Source organism: Herpailurus yagouaroundi, unplaced genomic scaffold (genome assembly GCF_014898765.1).
Source record: "Herpailurus yagouaroundi ecotype Mexico unplaced genomic scaffold, PumYag 196, whole genome shotgun sequence".
Taxonomy (NCBI): Eukaryota; Metazoa; Chordata; class Mammalia; order Carnivora; family Felidae; genus Herpailurus; species Herpailurus yagouaroundi.
The window spans coordinates 28,101,533-28,118,252 of NW_024412427.1; the positions used below are offsets into that span (position 1 = coordinate 28,101,533).

General features: G+C 36.1%; 1 protein-coding gene across 1 annotated transcript in view; it reads left to right on the top strand.

Annotated features, from left to right (window-relative positions):
- The window catches only part of MACROD2 (mono-ADP ribosylhydrolase 2), a 2,049,910-nt gene that overhangs the window by 1,983,818 nt on the left and 49,372 nt on the right, over window positions 1–16,720 (top strand). Inside the window, exons 15-16 of the mRNA XM_040447744.1 lie at window positions 4,773–4,847; window positions 5,108–5,200. Coding sequence (XP_040303678.1) covers window positions 4,773–4,847; window positions 5,108–5,200 — 168 coding nt within the window. The remainder of the gene's footprint in view (window positions 1–4,772; window positions 4,848–5,107; window positions 5,201–16,720) is intronic.

Genomic DNA, 16,720 nt, shown 5'->3' on the forward strand with positions numbered 1-16,720 from the left:
GTATGAACAAAGCCAAATTGCAAATGATGAGGTAATGGTCCCAGCAGTGATCTTGGCAGTAGATGTGATGGTCGGTTCCCCATATCAACAGTGATAGAGAATGAGCCTCACTCAGTGAATGCTCTCTCTCAATATCATCTATCTAATAAACACACATCAATAGTGACTAGAAACTTCACCAGGAGATAGATCCTCATTGAATGCCAAAGATAGAGGGAATCTAGGAAATTATCTAGTTTCCTTAAATAATTAAAGCCTTAAAAATTAAAGCCTTAAAAATAAATAATGAAAGTGAAGCCCAAAGAGGTTGTGATTTGCCTAAAACTTTGAGTTCTTATTCCAGGGTTTTTTGCAATAAATATAGTATACAGAGTGCTTAGCAGCCTAAGGCACTTACTTTGTTGCTAAAGGATGCAATAGAAAGTAAGTTACAGTCCCTAATTACTGCTTGCAGACATTGATGAGTACTATAATGGACAGCCAATTAAATAGGCATTTACCGATCACTCCTTATTAGTAGGTGCTGGGAAGGGAAATATGAATAAAGCACAATTTTTATGTTCACAATGCCCGTAACCCAGTAAGAGAGACAAACAGATACAACTATATTACAGTATGATAAGAAGAATAAGAAGATAAATGAGCAAAAAACTCAATAAGAAAATATGTGAAAATGATTGATCCTGCCTAGTGATTCAGAGAATATTGCAAAGAAAGGTAAATTGATGGTTTAGTTTTGAAAGATAAGGAGATTTTTACTAGATAGAAGGTGGGGGTGAGGGGGGGGGTTTCAACCAGTGAGAACACATGTTGAGTGGACACAAAGGCAAGAAATAAAGTAATGGGTTTAGAAAATGGTGACCAGGTTGGGATATAGAGAGAATGGAAGGTAGGTGAGTTGACCAAAAGACAAAAAAGAGGGAAATTCAGGGGCACTTAGCTGTTTCAGTCAATTAAGCATCCGACTCTTAATTTCAGCTCAGGTCATGATCTCAGGTTTCCAGCCCTGTGTTGGGCTCTGTGCTAATTGCACAGAGCCCGGTTGGGATTCTCTCTCTCCTTCTCTCTTTCTCCCTCCCCCACTTGCTTGCTCTCTCTCAAAAATAAATAATAAATAAACATTTTTTAAAAAGGGACACTCGGGGCGCCTGGGTGGCGCAGTCGGTTAAGCGTCCGACTTCAGCCAGGTCACGATCTCGCGGTCCGGGAGTTCGAGCCCCGCGTCGGGCTCTGGGCTGATGGCTCAGAGCCTGGAGCCTGTTTCCGATTCTGTGTCTCCCTCTCTCTCTGCCCCTCCCCCGTTCATGCTCTGTCTCTCTCTGTCCCAAAAATAAATAAACGTTGAAAAAAAAAATTTTTTTTTTAAAAAAAAGGGACACTCAAGAAGAAAGAGCTCCTCAACAGCTGAATTTCTCAAGTATTTTAGAGTTCAAATAGAATAGACACTGAGCAAAGGAAACTGGATTTAGCTAGACACAAACACCTTTTGGTTACAAATTTTTCTTCTGTGATATCATAGAAAGCACTTTTCTCTGCTTCCCAAATTGTTTCATTATGATTATTATATTATATAATATGCATTTGTTGTAAAATATAAAATGCAGGTTAGCAAAATAAAAATCCCATAAATTAAAATCCTACTTACCATTCAAAGATCCAGTGTTAACATTTAAGATAAAGCCTTCCTAGCTTTTGTTCCCATTAATATAAATATGTATAAGGGCATGTTTGATGAGTTACAAAATAGTAGATGGTTAGTAGATAGTAGTAGATAGTAGATACTTACAAAAAAACGAAGTCATATTCTACATTCTACAGTCTTTTAAAACCTCATGATGTGTTTTTTAATGGTTGCTCTCACATTAAAAAAAAAAATGCTGCTGCTTAGATTTCCTCTAATCCTTAAATTAGAAATTCTATTGCTATTTTCTGTCCTCTGTGTTTATCATCTTTTTATGTTTCCTTTTCTCCTTTTGCTTTCTTAGTGAATTTTAATTCAGAAGTTTTATTTCTAAAACATTAATTTATCTATAGTGCTTATTCTTTTTATGACATCCACTGCTGATGTTAATGTTGTCATTTTGCTTTTAGGCTTGTAGGTTTTTCACAATGCCTCAGACAGTATCTATGCTCTTCAATCCATCTTTTCATTTCTTTATTCATCAGTTCTTTGCAAACACAAAAACGCTGCATATGTTTTTTGTTCTTCTGAATATATCTTTTACAAAAATATTTTTCGTTACTATATAATTCCCCTCTTTTTTTATGTTTCATTTTTTAAGTCCCCTGTTTGTTTGGATAGCTAGAAATAGCTATCCAGACAAGATGTTTGCCAGGAAATAAATTGAGAAATCCCCTTCACTTTCCATGTGATATAATCCTTCTCTCCATCCGGCCATTCTGGTATCCATCTAGTATTTATCCATGATAAAACTGGAATGCAAAACCTGTGGCTTTAGTTTTATCAGAAATAGGACTGATAAGGGGCGTCTGGGTGGCTCAGTTGGTTAAGCATCTAACTTCGGCTCAGGGCATCATCTTGCAGTTTGTGCATTCAAGTCCCTCATCAGGTTCTGTGCTGACAGTGTGAAGCCTGCTTGTATTCTCTCTTTCTCTCTCTCTCTCTCTCTCTCTTCCCCAATCTCTGCCCCTCCCCCATGTGTTCCCTCCATCTCTCTCTCTACCAATAAAAAAAATAAAAATTAAAAGACAAAATAAAGACATTTCCAGGCAAAACAAAAAGGAAAAAGGGATGTGTAGTCAGATAAACCCAGTTAAAAATTTTAAAAGCAGAATGGGGATCACAATACTTACGTTGCAGGGCTAATGTGGTAATTATAGATAATGTACGTGAAGTGTCTGGGCCACGTTTAGCATTTTTTATAGGATAAATAATTTGCAGATATACATTTATCCTCTAGGTCAGTGCTTCTCAAGCATTAATGAACTTACAGATACTTAGAAATCTTGTTAAAATGCAGAATCTGACTGTAGGTCTGAGATGAGACCTGAACTCCTGTATTTTTGAAATTCCAGTATTGCTTACCAAGGACCATAGTTTAAGTAGCAATAGAGAGGAATGGAGATGAATGGGGTTTATCAGCAGGGGAAACATCTTGATCAAATCTATGTTTTAAAAGATATTTCTGCTAGCAATTCACAAGATTGACTACAGGAGAAGAAAATGACAGATCCAAGAGACAGATAATATATCCCTAAATGGGGAAAGGTGAAGGGGAAATGGAAAGTGGGAAAAGAGGAACATTTTAAAGAATCATCAAGACTTGCCATTGCATTGAATTTTAGGAGTGATGACAGATAGTCATCAAAGACAGCCTGAGATATTTAGCTTCAATGATCAGACATATAAATATGCCAAAGTTGTAATTATTTTATCAGATCCTTTTATCAGATTAAAATTGAGCTCAAGAGGAGTGGTGTCAAAAAATTTCTTTTTTAGGTTGTTCTAGCAGAGCATGAACCAAGGCGAAGCCATATAGTGAGCACCTTAAGAGTATTTGTATTAAAGAGGGGACTATAAAGAGTCGTATATAACAAATAATCCTAAAAGTCCCATTGGCTTACAGCAACAAAGGTTTGTTGTGTCTCTGCTTGGTTCTGCTCCACATGTTTTAATTCCAGGATATAAACCTGAAGGAGGGCACTCTATTAGGAGCAAGAAAGATGGAGGAAACATGCAATGGATCTTGAAGCTTCTGCTCAAATGTAGTATCCGTCATGTGTGTTGCTGTGTCATTTTGTAAACCAAATCACCCTATTGGCCTGGTGTCAGTGAGGTGGGAACAAACACTTGTCCCCCAGGGGCCACTGCAGGTCACATGGTCACAGACAAAGAAGTAGAATCCTCTTACAGGAAGATGTAGGGGCAAGTTGAAACAATAATGCAATCTACCACAGGGATGTGCCCAGTCAGAGCCCAAGCCCCTCTGCATCCCCTTCATACCTATAACCAACTCTAGCTCTGGACTCTTTTTTTATTTCAACAGTTAAATGTTCTCAGCATTAAAAAAAATAAATATTCTCAGCATAAAATCTTTCATTAAAATGAGACAAATGGGCAGATTTCGATTTCCTCTCTTAATGAGCACTTAAATATTCTAAACTCTACAGGGGGGAGTAAAGGGGAGAAACCAGGGGGGTGTGGAAGAAAAAAAACATTACTAGATAATCAGCCTTGGAGTAATCAAGAGTTGGCTGAGCCCTCTCCTGACTTTTGCTATATTTATTAGGTGTCTTAACAGAATGGTTGAGGTGTTAGGTGACCCGATCCCTGTGTGCTCACATTACTTACATTTTTCATGCTCATTTAATGGGAGAATGAGAATACTAGTGTTTTCACTTTCTAGGAATCCTCAATATAGGAAATGTCTATATTTAAAGGAAAATTAAGTGTAGATAACCCATACAGCCCAGGAATTATTTAAAATTTCAAAACTTCCAGGTTGTGCCCATAGACGTTCAGTACATTAATAAACTAAACACAGATTACACCAGTCAGTTCAAAGAGGTTTTTGCGTAATTGTCAGGATAGCTCTCACAAAATAAATGGCATAAATTTGATGATTTGCAAAGTTGTCCACTTTGGTTCAAAACTGTTCTCTGCCTCTCCATGAATGATCAAAACATGGTTTTTAATTTTTTGCTTTTTCAAACCAGGGATAAAGCTATGGTCATGCATCTCTCTCTCTCTCTCTGTCTCTCTCTCTCTCTCTTTCTCTCTCTCTCTCTCTTGCAATCACTGTGTTTCACAGGACAAGAGCATGACTCAGCGAAGAATGAGATAAAAATTGAGGCAGAGTCCCAGAGCTCACATATGGAAACTGAAGGTATTAAAACCAGAATGTGTTATCAGAGAATGAGATGAAACTAAACCATGACTTCTGCATATCCCGTGCATGTGAGTGGTGTGGGTCTGTCTTTCAAGCACTGATTACTGGAGAATGGCAATAGTGTTCTGCTTGGTGTGCCTGTTAAAACTTGAAGGGGAAAAAAAAAAAAAGAACTTGAAGTTTCTCTGCTTTAGTCACTGTGTTCTCTCAATGATTCCAATTAAAACATCCCTGAGTGTCCTTCTGGCTCTCTTTAGAGCTTTCACCAAACCAAGATGATGCCACGGCTGTTGAGCAACCAGAAGTGATCCTGCTAACAGATGACCAAGAGGAAAAAGAAGGTGAAAAAGGTAGGACTGCTCTTAAATTAACCCATCAGGAATAATGAATTCCTTTGGATTTTCGCCTACAATGCAACCATCAGTTATCCTTCTGGAAGAGCAGCCTGTGAAGGGGGAAAATGAACATTTCTTTCATCCTCAGCCTACTTGTGAGAGTAGAATAATCTAGAAGTAGCAAAAGAAGATATTTGTAACAGTTGTTTCGTCCTTCCAAATAGTTTGAAGATATTTTTATTATTCATTTCTATTTAATTTAATTTAAAAATTATAGCATTGAGAATGCCTATAAGAAATTGAAATTAAGGACTAGATGGATGAGAGTCTTAGAAAGTCTGAGATGGCTTTAAAACACACACATTAACCTTTCTGTATTGATTTCCTTCTGTCGTCCTTCATATGGCAGTGATTAAGGAAGCAATTTATGTAAAATATACACATTATATGAACCTTCTCAATTGTAGGCTTTGTCCACTAATACTAGGATACAATAATATTGAATACTAAAAATAAATAAGTGAGCATCATAATGATTTCTGAAGCCATAGGAGGAATGAATACTTTGTAAATTTTAAAGCGCTACTTGGGGCATGAAGCCAATATATTGGAGAAAGACATACATCTTTTTAAAGCATCTATTTTAAAAAACTATTATCAAAGTTCTTATTGAAGAACTGGATGATTTTTAAATATAAAGCGATCTCTTAAAAGAAGCCCAAATATGAAATAAAAAATGAAATAATTTGTCTGGTATACTCTATCATAAGTCATGCTGCTCTTAAATAAATATGTGTTTGCAAAGCAGTTACAAAGTAATAACTTGACAGGCCCTCTTTATAGAACACAGGGATCAATTTTGTTTCCAAATTAAAAGGCAGACATGATCTTAATGGTAAAATCAGGTCAATAGTAACTACTGCCTCCAAATTATGAACTCTTCTTGGCAAGAGGCATTGACAAAGTTTAATTACTAAGCCGGGTTAGTAATTTCGACATCTTTTAAAAATTTCCACTGCATTTAGAGCACAATACTCTTCCATCCCAGTTCAGGCTCATGTCACGAAGTTCCCGGCAAGTCTAGTAAATGGCATATCTGGAGTATTTTAAGTCTGATGATGGTAACAGAGAATTGATGCAACCCTTACTTGAGACACAGATACATGGCACTGCTCTCTTCAGTTGTACTTCTAAAGTGTAAAATACACAATGTCTTGCCTGCCTGCTTAATTTCTCTACAGCAGAAATCATTTACTTTGTATATTGTACCTCAAGACATGCAAATGAGGAAGAGCAAAAAACTAGTATATTTTCTTCTTTTTTTTTAAGTTTGTTTATTTTTTAAGTTTAGTTATTTATTTGAGAGAGAGCCACCCAGCCGCCCCACATTTTCTTCTCTTTAACTTGACCTACAGGGGAAAAGCTGGCATTCAGCACACCCTGATGGGTTTCCCTTGGTCCTTCAGCAACTGGCTCTCCTCTAGTTCCTGAAGAGTTAAATACCAACCTCCCTCTGCCTTGCAGGGATGTCAATGCTCTATAGCAAATGGCAGAATGACACATAAGAAGTGAAGTCAAATTCTGCTACTTGCTTATAGCAACTTTGAAGTTGGGCTTCTTTTTTTTTTTTTTTTTTTTTTTGAAATTGACTTTTCACTGCAGGAGAGTAATAATGCATGTGGACTGGTTTTCCCTCTCCTTCCTTACCAGAGATACTTAACTTGGCCCTGCCTTGCATATTCCTGTTTAAATTTGAAGTAATGTGAAATGCATCCCCTTACCATCTTTTTCTTTGCTTCAGAGTAAGAGTTAATAGGTAGCTAGCTTGCTACACATTAGAAAAGTCGCCGAAGGAAAGTGGGGCAATGTAGATTCAGGGTACTGTGTGTGAGGTAGCTCTGACCTCACTAACAAGCTGGGTGGCCCTGGGAGAGTTATTTAAATTTTCCATGCCTCAGTTTCCTCATCTGTAAGATGGTGATGACAAAATCACCTGTCACGTATGGTTGCAGAGAAACTTTAGTGAGTTGATCCATGTACAGAAATTACAATACCTGCTGCATAGAAAGTGCTCAGTGTTTGGTGTTTCTCATACTTTGATACACTGATGACAAAGTCGAGAGGATCTGCATTTGGAGCTTCTCAAGCCCATTCGTCATCCTTCCTAACTGTTTTGAATCCATTAAAACTTCACATTTTCCCTCAACAACAAAAAAATTGTTCTCGGGGCGCTTGGGTGGCTCAGTCGGTTAAGCGTCCGACTTCAGCTCAGGTCATGATCTTGCGGTTTGTGGGTTCAAGCCCCATGTCGGGCTTGGTGCTGACAGCTCAGAGCCTAGAGCCTGCTTGTGATTCTGTGTCTTCTCCGCTCTCTCTCTCAAAAATAAATAAATGTTCATAAAATTAAAAAAAAATGTTCTGCACATTTCCTTTTCAGCACCGTCTACTGCAGGCAGTTTCGATATGTATATTCTTTTCTACAAAGATAGAACAATTAATGAAAGGTGAGGAGGGAGGCATTTTTCTCTATTCAGAAACTTCTCTGTCAAGATGTCAGTCTTCTGTTTGAGAAGTGTTGATCCAACCATAATTTCTATTTTTTAAAAGAAGATGCCATTGATCTATTGGTAGGTCCATGGAATAAAAGTACTAAATAACTGAAATCAGGACTTTTTTTTTTTTTTGCTTTCTTTAGACTCACAGAGCTAGAATCTTATTTGAAACCATTTTGAGAATATAGCTCCGCGTTTTGTGTATATTCACAGTGTCTCTTATTGGAAAGTTGCACAAACGTATTAAAAATTACCCCAATCTACAAACAAAACAAATTAATTTTCTATTACATTTGTAGGGATAGTCTTTATAGCTTTAGGAATATGGGTTCTCTTTTATTTTGGGAATCCAAGGAGACAGAAAGTGGTTGCTTTCAAAAAATTTCAGACCAGGAAAAAATGTATAACCTTTTTCTCTCATTTTGCAGCATTCTATAAGATTAGAAAATGTAGATAATCTTCAGGATACATCTTCTATGGCTCCCTGGTGTATGGGCACAGATGTTGCAACATTAAGTTTTGAAGTTAGCTCTACCAAAATATGGGTTTTGAAAAGAAGAGAAAATATTCAGCAGAAGTTCATGCTGATAAAATTATACAATAGCACAATGGACATATCCCTGGGAGATCTGAAATACAAAAATTTCAACAGGCATCGAGTGAGGTTTCACATATGGCAGCTTTTCTCTGAGAGCTTCATTGCCTCTTTCTAAATGAGCCCAGTTTTATGCTTCCCCAGCAGGGTCTGCAGCACATATGAAATCCAGTAAAATAACCCCATTTAGGCTGATAACCCTAATAGGAAAGTAATATTATAGGAGATCTCCTCTAAACAGGATCTCATGTTTTAGCATAAAGTAGAAAGCCACCATTAAAACATGTTTCTGAACATGTTTATTTCTAGTTGAATTGAGAAATATTTGACATAAAATCTTAACTATATCATATTGCTGTCATTATTAAAACACGTAATTTTCATTTGTGATTTACTATGAATATATTGGACTTTTTCTTCAAGTGTTACATGGAAGGCATACATCCTAATGATTTTTCTTATATCAATTGATAAGTCTTTTCTGAAATAGTAATTATTTATTCTCCTAAGGTTGATCAAACTGTTAATAGAGACTTCAGATCTATAGTTGGACTAAGTCAGACCTCCTTGGGAAAAGATGGATGTAGACAGGCATAGAAGCAGAAAGTGAAGTAGAAGCCAGCAACAAGTCTAAAATATCATGTTCTCAGGCTTATGTTTTGGCCTCTATCAGGGCTGTGTAACAAAGTGTATGCAAATCCATAGCTTCTGGCTCTGGCTGTGTGGTACCTTTAATGTCTCTGAATCCCAGTTTCCAGAGTCATACAATGAGGGGCATGAACTCAATAATGTAAGTATGGGGTTCCCCGATATCACAAATTTTCTCAGAAGGCCAAAGAACTGCATTCTTGATAAAACGAGGTAGGGAGGGCAACATGGGAGCCAGTGGTCATCAATACCTAGAGAAGGCCGTAATTATGGGTTTTACTCAGTTTTATTTATTGCATTCTACTGATAAAAATGCAGAAATGCCCTGGATCAGACAATAAGATCAGCCAAATCAACCATATTTTATTTCAGGACTTAACTGAATAATTAGACTGCTAATTATTCCCAGAAGATATTTTAAATGGGGAAAAAATGCCTTTCGACTCAAATTAAGTTTCCACACAAATTCTACTCAGAACGAGGCTGGATTTCCATCACCATCTTTCTTACCCATGTGGGAAGCATCCTTTCTTGTAGCTCCTCTGGCCACTGTTTCATCTTTAGGTGAACACATAGTTAGTGAACCACTTTCTTTTATGCTCCTACCAGTCAAATTCAATCGGGATTCATTTTTGTCTATAAAGCACCACTACACAGCCCTTGGTGTTTTCCACTATTTATGGGATTCTTGCATGGCTGACAGAGCCTTTTCCTCTCTGCTTGACAAGCAGCCTCAACACCGACAATGCAGCAACAGACAGCATCTGTGGCATCCAGGCTTTCATACTCCAGCCTGTGTTCTTTGCTCTAGAGAATCAGAGTTCGGGTATAAGTTGATTCACACAAAATATTATGTGAGCTTGTACCTAGAGTAATTACTTTCCTGGAACTTTATATTTTCAGAAAGTCTTTTTATCTCATCTTTTCAAATGAAGTCAACTTTAATAATTCTGTGTGTTTTACATTAACAGCGCTACAGTTTAGTTTGGGGAGGGGGGTTTCATGTTCCAGTAGTTTCTTCTGTTATTGGTCTGCTTTCCTCATCATATTTTGTAGCTGGAATTTGTGAACCAAATTTTGTTTTAGAATATAAGATAAATTCATAATGCTGATCACTGTACAGGTCTTAGGAATATTTTGAAGTGTTTAATGAAATCCCTTGTATTGGGTAAATATATTGAACATAAAAGTTGTAACTTTTTAAGCTTGATTATTTAGGTTTTCTGCATATCTGTCTGTATGCAACATATACATATAGAACCAGTTCATTCAAATTACACTGTATAAGAGGTAAAGATACATGACTCTTTAAAATTCATTTTTAGAACGCTAATCTTCTTCATGTTTCTCCTTCAAATAAAAAATTAAAGTTAAAAAACAAAAAGAATGAATAGTATATTCAGGTCTACAATAATAATTTTGGTTTCCATACTGCATATCTGTATGTGTGCAAATTTATATTCAACATCTCTCAATAAGAAAGTATGTAACATGCCTCCTGAATAATAATAATATTATAATATTATTGGCCAAAATTTAGCCTTTTGGCCAAATCCTCTAGCTAGCTTGGATCAGCTTGTCTTTCAAGATTGGGAAAAATTTAGCCTGAACTTCCATTCCACATGTAAGGGGGAGGGGAGGAAGTACTAGAATTAAGGACATGTGTAGACTTAAGTGAACATCAGGATCAAAACTTATCACCTCTATCTGGGGAATTTTCAGAGATCATCTCTTCTAATAAATCTCCAGCATCCAGCTTTGTTCCTGGATCCACTTTGTCTTTTTTTTATTTTCTCCCCTCCCTAACTCCCCAATTTCATTTACAATTTGACTTTGTACCAAGCCTAGATTGCCTGGTCTTGCCCTGAGGCATATGGCAATGTGGCTTATCAGAGTAATTTGCAAAGATGAAACAGACCTCTCCCTTAAGTAGAATTCTGTCTCCAGGTGTGGAACTTTTTATTCCTCTCTGTTCCATTAGAGTTCTGCAGCTCTCTGTGCACAGAATACCTTCAATCTTATCACATCTAATAAAAAGATTTGTTCCTGCATCTAACCATAATATTATTTTGCATATATCCTTAAATATTCCAGACAATTAGTTTCCTCTAAAAATAGTGAGTACATTGTTAACATTGGGTGACATGTTCATTATATTTGCCTTCTTCTCCAAGATATTAAATAATGTGAAATTATAGTTTTCAGAAAGACACAATCATGTAAAAGATTTTCTTTAAATCATGAATTAATGAGAGAACTAGTAAGATATAAAACTGATTTAAAAGAGAATTTTAGATGTATATATCTCCATAATATACATACAATCAGGAGTACTGAATATAGCCATGCATACACACTTACACACATAACTCAAGGGTCCTGAAATTTGAAAGACTAGTTAATTTTATGTAGGGCAAGAAAATATATTCCTTCTTCTCCACCAAACCAAATGCATTTGCACGTCTGTAAACAAGTCTCTTCTTCATCACTACAAGTTTTCTACAAGTTAACTTATTTTTTTTAATTTTTAAATGTTTATTTATTATTGAGGGAGAGACAGAGAGTGAGCAGGGTAGGGGCAGAGAGAGACGGAGATGCAGAATCCAAAGCAGACTCCAGGCTCTGAGCTGTCAGCACAGAGCCCAACGCGGGTCTCAAATTCATGAACCCTCAAGATCATGACCTGAGCCAAAGTCAGAAGCTTAACTGGCTGAGCCATCCAGGTGCCCCTCTACAAGTTAACTTCTCTCTGTACTGATAAAATAGTCTAGTTGATAGAAAGTTTGTCAAAGGAATAACACACATAGATAGTCCCAGAGAGGGTGCTGTACAATACCCAGCCTTCCACAGGAGGGCCACACTCTCTTTTGCCCATTATCAAGTCTTAGACAATCTTTCTTGACAGTATATGAAGGTAAGACTGCCATCTTTACCCTTTTTCCCATTTCACTGAATTCATCAGTGTTGGTTATCTGTTATGTTTAACAGATAGTGACAAAATGCCAGGGCAGTATTGGGGTAAGGCGGCAACTTCTCATTAAGTCTCTGAGATTTCGTTTAGTTGCTATCATTTTGTGTCAAGGGCTACTGTAAATGGACTTATGCTGTGGATGTAAATGTACTTCTAAGATGCCACAATTTATGATGCATCATTATTTTACATATCATTAAGAAATTTTTTAAAAATCTTGCCAATTAAAGTAAGAAATGTTGTCATCATTTAGACTTTGTATTTTGCAACTACTGAAATGATTTTATAGTTACAGCTATTAAAATAACTACACACAGAGTTTATCATAAATAACTTTGGAGAATACACAAAGGGAAACGTATTAAATAAATTAGTTAAGGTATTGCCAAAATTTCACCAGATACAGGGTCTACTTCTGAATCAATCTCAATCAGAGTTATCAATATCTGTGTTGTTTCACACATACTCTGCTGTATGGTGTTAAACATGTGGATGATTCAGACTTAAAGAGAATCCAGAAAGAAATTAAAAGGCACTGTGCTATTATCATTAAGGTAGAGCTACTTACTTTTTTGCTTCTACGTAGAGACAATTGCTAAACACTTCTGATTTACTACCTCCTCAGTTCCTTCCCTATTTCACTATTATTTCCAAGGGTTTCCCTCTAAGCCATCCAAACCCATTCTGCAAGTTTTGGTACTTCTGTTTTTGATGTTAGTGCCTATATAGGATCAGTGAATTTCATCACAATGTTCTAGCCAACAAAAATTTTACAATTCTCTATTTCATAGTTGTTATGATATGAAAACAGTGCAACTTAGTATTATGAAATGTAATTATTTCCCAGTGCAAACAACACAGCCTAGGTAAGGAAAACTTAATTATTGGTGATATAATCAAGTAAAGTTATTTTTTTCTGCTAACTCAGAAATCTGACTGGCGGTGGAATCCTTATAAGCACATTCATACACTGTTTCCTATTGCATATCATATAACTGAGAGTGATAAATTGTTCCATTCATTCAACAAATACTTATTAAGCACCTAATGTTGATGTATACAGTCAATAGGGAACATATATGTATTATATTTATTGCACTCTGCTGGACTTTGGAATAGGATTCATGCGGAATAGTGAAAAAAAGCATAGGAAATATGAGTTACTTATATAAACATAAGCAAATTATGTATTATGTATTTTAGTTATATACAGTATACACAAATTTTTCTTATATATATATCTATGTTGCTTATTTTATGTGTTCATATGTGCTGATTATATATATTACTTATGACTATATATTATACACCTTAGTTATATATAACATATAACACTGACTAGCTTTAACCACAAGTAAGCTGTGTAAGCCTCCTGGAGCCTTAGTTTCCTCTTTAGTGAGAGATGTAGCTGTCCTCATGCCTCTTGGAGTTGCTAAAAAGATGAAATGAAATTATCTTTGAGGAATAATCCGTGGCCTCTAGCAACAACCCATTGGCCAAATCTGGCCTGCTGCCTCTTTTTGTATGGCTTATGAATTAGAAATGGTTTTCACACTTTTAAGTGGTGGGGGGAGAAATGAGTAATAATTTTTGAGACATGAAAATTATATTAAATTCAAATTTCAGTGTGCACAAATAGAATTGTATTAAAACCTGCAAAGACTGAAACATTTATATCTGGCCCTTTACAGAAAAAATTGCTGACTCCTAGTCTATAGCATCTATGTGAAGATAGCCCAAATTACCTTGAAGGTGAAACTATTCATTATCATGCAGGAACTCCTAAGTTACAAAGTCTTTATCAATACACAGACACGTGTGCATGTATGTTTCGTTAGTACTGTGAACACAGGTTTATTCCCACAATGCCTTGCCTAGCTGTAGGCACAGCATTTGCCCTGTCCATACCCCTTCCCAAACTGGGGAACTGGGAGTAAATGACTCCCTTTGATGTTAGCATCCACTAGAGGCAACCCAAAACAGTGTGGCTTGGATCTCAAGCATTTCACAATTTGGATGGTGAGAAGGAATACTCCAAAGCCTTGGTTCTTTCTCTCTTAGAATGAAAATTTAAGTTTCCTATAAAGCATTTTTTTGCCACTATTTAAAAGAAGAGTCTACCTATTTTTCAGTGAACTGATCTTTACTTTCTCTGAGTAGACTACAAGTGAGACCTTCATTAGGACCGTGAAGTAAACATCCTAACACAACCATTTTTACGGAAAGACTATTAGGTGACAGAACTCACAAATGCAGGTCCAGTCTGTAAAATGAGTGGGGTGCATAGTTAGAGATCGTAATAATATGAATATGGAAATATGTTCGTTTATACATTTTGTTGTAAAGACCAAACTATTGTCATCCCAAATTTTAACATATAGGCTTAAACTCAGATATTAGTTGGAACATCTACTTTTAAAGACCACAGAAGCTCAACATCTATTTGCATAAAAGATTTTTTTTAAGTAACAAATAGCCACAAAATATATTGGATAAAATATTTACTGTACTTTGCCCATTTCACTTGACTCAGATGAAGGAGCTTCTAGACCCTGTTGATTATACAAAAGGTATATCCATTCTGATTTGGATTTCAAATTTAAGTGCTACTTTTCTCTCTGTTTTAGAAGGAAACTCAATTTCTTTTTATTACTTGTTATACGTCAGGTGCCTTCATTTCAGCACAGTATGTAAAGAGCAGGTGGTATAAGGAGTACTTTGAATGTTAATTATTTTTTTCATTTATTTCACTGTGAGGATTTACCTTTCAATGTGTTTTTATAATCAGGATGGAAACAATTAGGGAGCTTGCTGCTTGAATGTTTCACTACATTTATTTTATGACATCTGTTGCAATGATTAAAAAAAGAAAAGAAAAGAAAAGAAAAGAAAAAGGGAGGTAAGCATTTTAACAATAGTGAGGGGTTTGGGTTGATTGTATGTGATAGCTTTATTTCATTGTGAATCTTCACAATGAATCTTTATATCATTGTGTAGTGATAAATCAGTCATGTTTCTAACCAGTAAATACCATCTCATTGTTAGAGCTTACATTTTTGACATAGAAGCATGTCTGTTCATGTTTCAGAGATGTCATAGTTTATTAGTCTTGGATTTTAATTGAAACCAATAGAAAAAAGCTACAGAGACATAGGAAGGAAAGGGGAAAAAAAGTGGAAATTTCTTTTTAATGACATATTTCAAAGGAGAATGTTCTTTTTCCATTTATCATATTCAGTTCATTCCTTAAATATATGCAAAATTACTTCACCTGTCATTCATTTTCATATACTTTTGAGCATAGTTCATGAAATAATAATATTTGGTATCAGGAGAGGTATGGCTCATAATATATTAAGATATGGACATATAATTTCAATGTAAGGGAATACTTTTCAAAATGAATATAGTCATTTCATAGTGTGTTACATTACTCTTGTTGTTCCCATTAGCAAATATTATAGACAGGCCTATGCAACCAGAAAATAAAACTTGCATAAAATCCAATAATTATATATAATTAAATAGGATAAGTAATAGCCAGGATAAATATAGATATAATATGTGTGTGTATGTCTTTGGGAGGGGTGGGGGAGAACATGTGCCTGAGAACCACACTGTGGTTTTGAAGGTGGATAAAGGAGAGGGGACATGAGCAGCCTCTAGAAACCAAAATATGTAAGGAAATGGATTCTTCCCCAGAGCCTCCAAAATGAAGGTAACTCTGCAGACACCTTGAATTTATCCCCATAAGACCCATTTCAGACTTCTGGCCTCTAGGGCTGTAAGAAAATAAATTTATGTTATGGTAATAAACTAAGCCTATGGTAATTCATTACAACAGCAATAGGAAATGAATACAATACCTTTCGACATGGTTTCTTCAAACCATGTTGAAAATCCAGGCTTGTCTTAATAGATCCCCAGAGGAAGGAAAGGCTCCAATATCTTTCCATGTTCCAGTTGGGAATTACCATGAAGTTGTTCCTGCTTCTATAATCTATGCTAAATTAGGCAGCATTTTTATTATCGTGACCCATCCCTTTTTAATGTCAGTCTCCGGTGGTTGCACAACTGAGATTTAATTCAGGTAAATCTAATTACCCTGGCCCCAGTCAGTGGAAATGGAATAGTTATGCATCTCTAGGAGATTAGAAGAAAAGGATTTAAAGGCATTAGGGAAATGGAGAAAAGGAGGAGGGGGAGGAAGAAGAAATGAAAGAGAAGGAAAGGTGGGAGAGAAGGAAGAAATGATAGAAGGATGAAAAAGAACTGATTTCTAGTTTCTGGTCTGGGAAAAATAAGAAAGTAAATATCCAACCAATACTTTTTGGAAATGGAAGACATAAAATTCATGCCCAATAAACTTTCCAATTTGGCTGTCTCTGACTAATACTGCAAAATGAGAACAGAAATCTTTTTGACCCTAATAGTTTTCTAATAGTTAAAGGCAAAACTGACCACAAACATGGTTGGTATACTATCCTAGCACAGTGGCTCTCAAATTTATGTGTGTATAGGCATTAGAGTGTTTGTGATTTCTGGACCCTATCCCCTAGAGATTCTGATATAGTAGGGCTTCGTGGGCTTGGGAATCTGCACATTGTTTTAAATGTTTATTCTTTTTTTTTTTTTAATTTTTTTTTTCAACGTTTATTTATTTTTGGGACAGAGAGAGACAGAGCATGAACGGGGGAGGGGCAGAGAGAGAGGGAGACACAGAATCGGAAACAGGCTCCAGGCTCTGAGCCATCAGCCCAGAGCCTGAC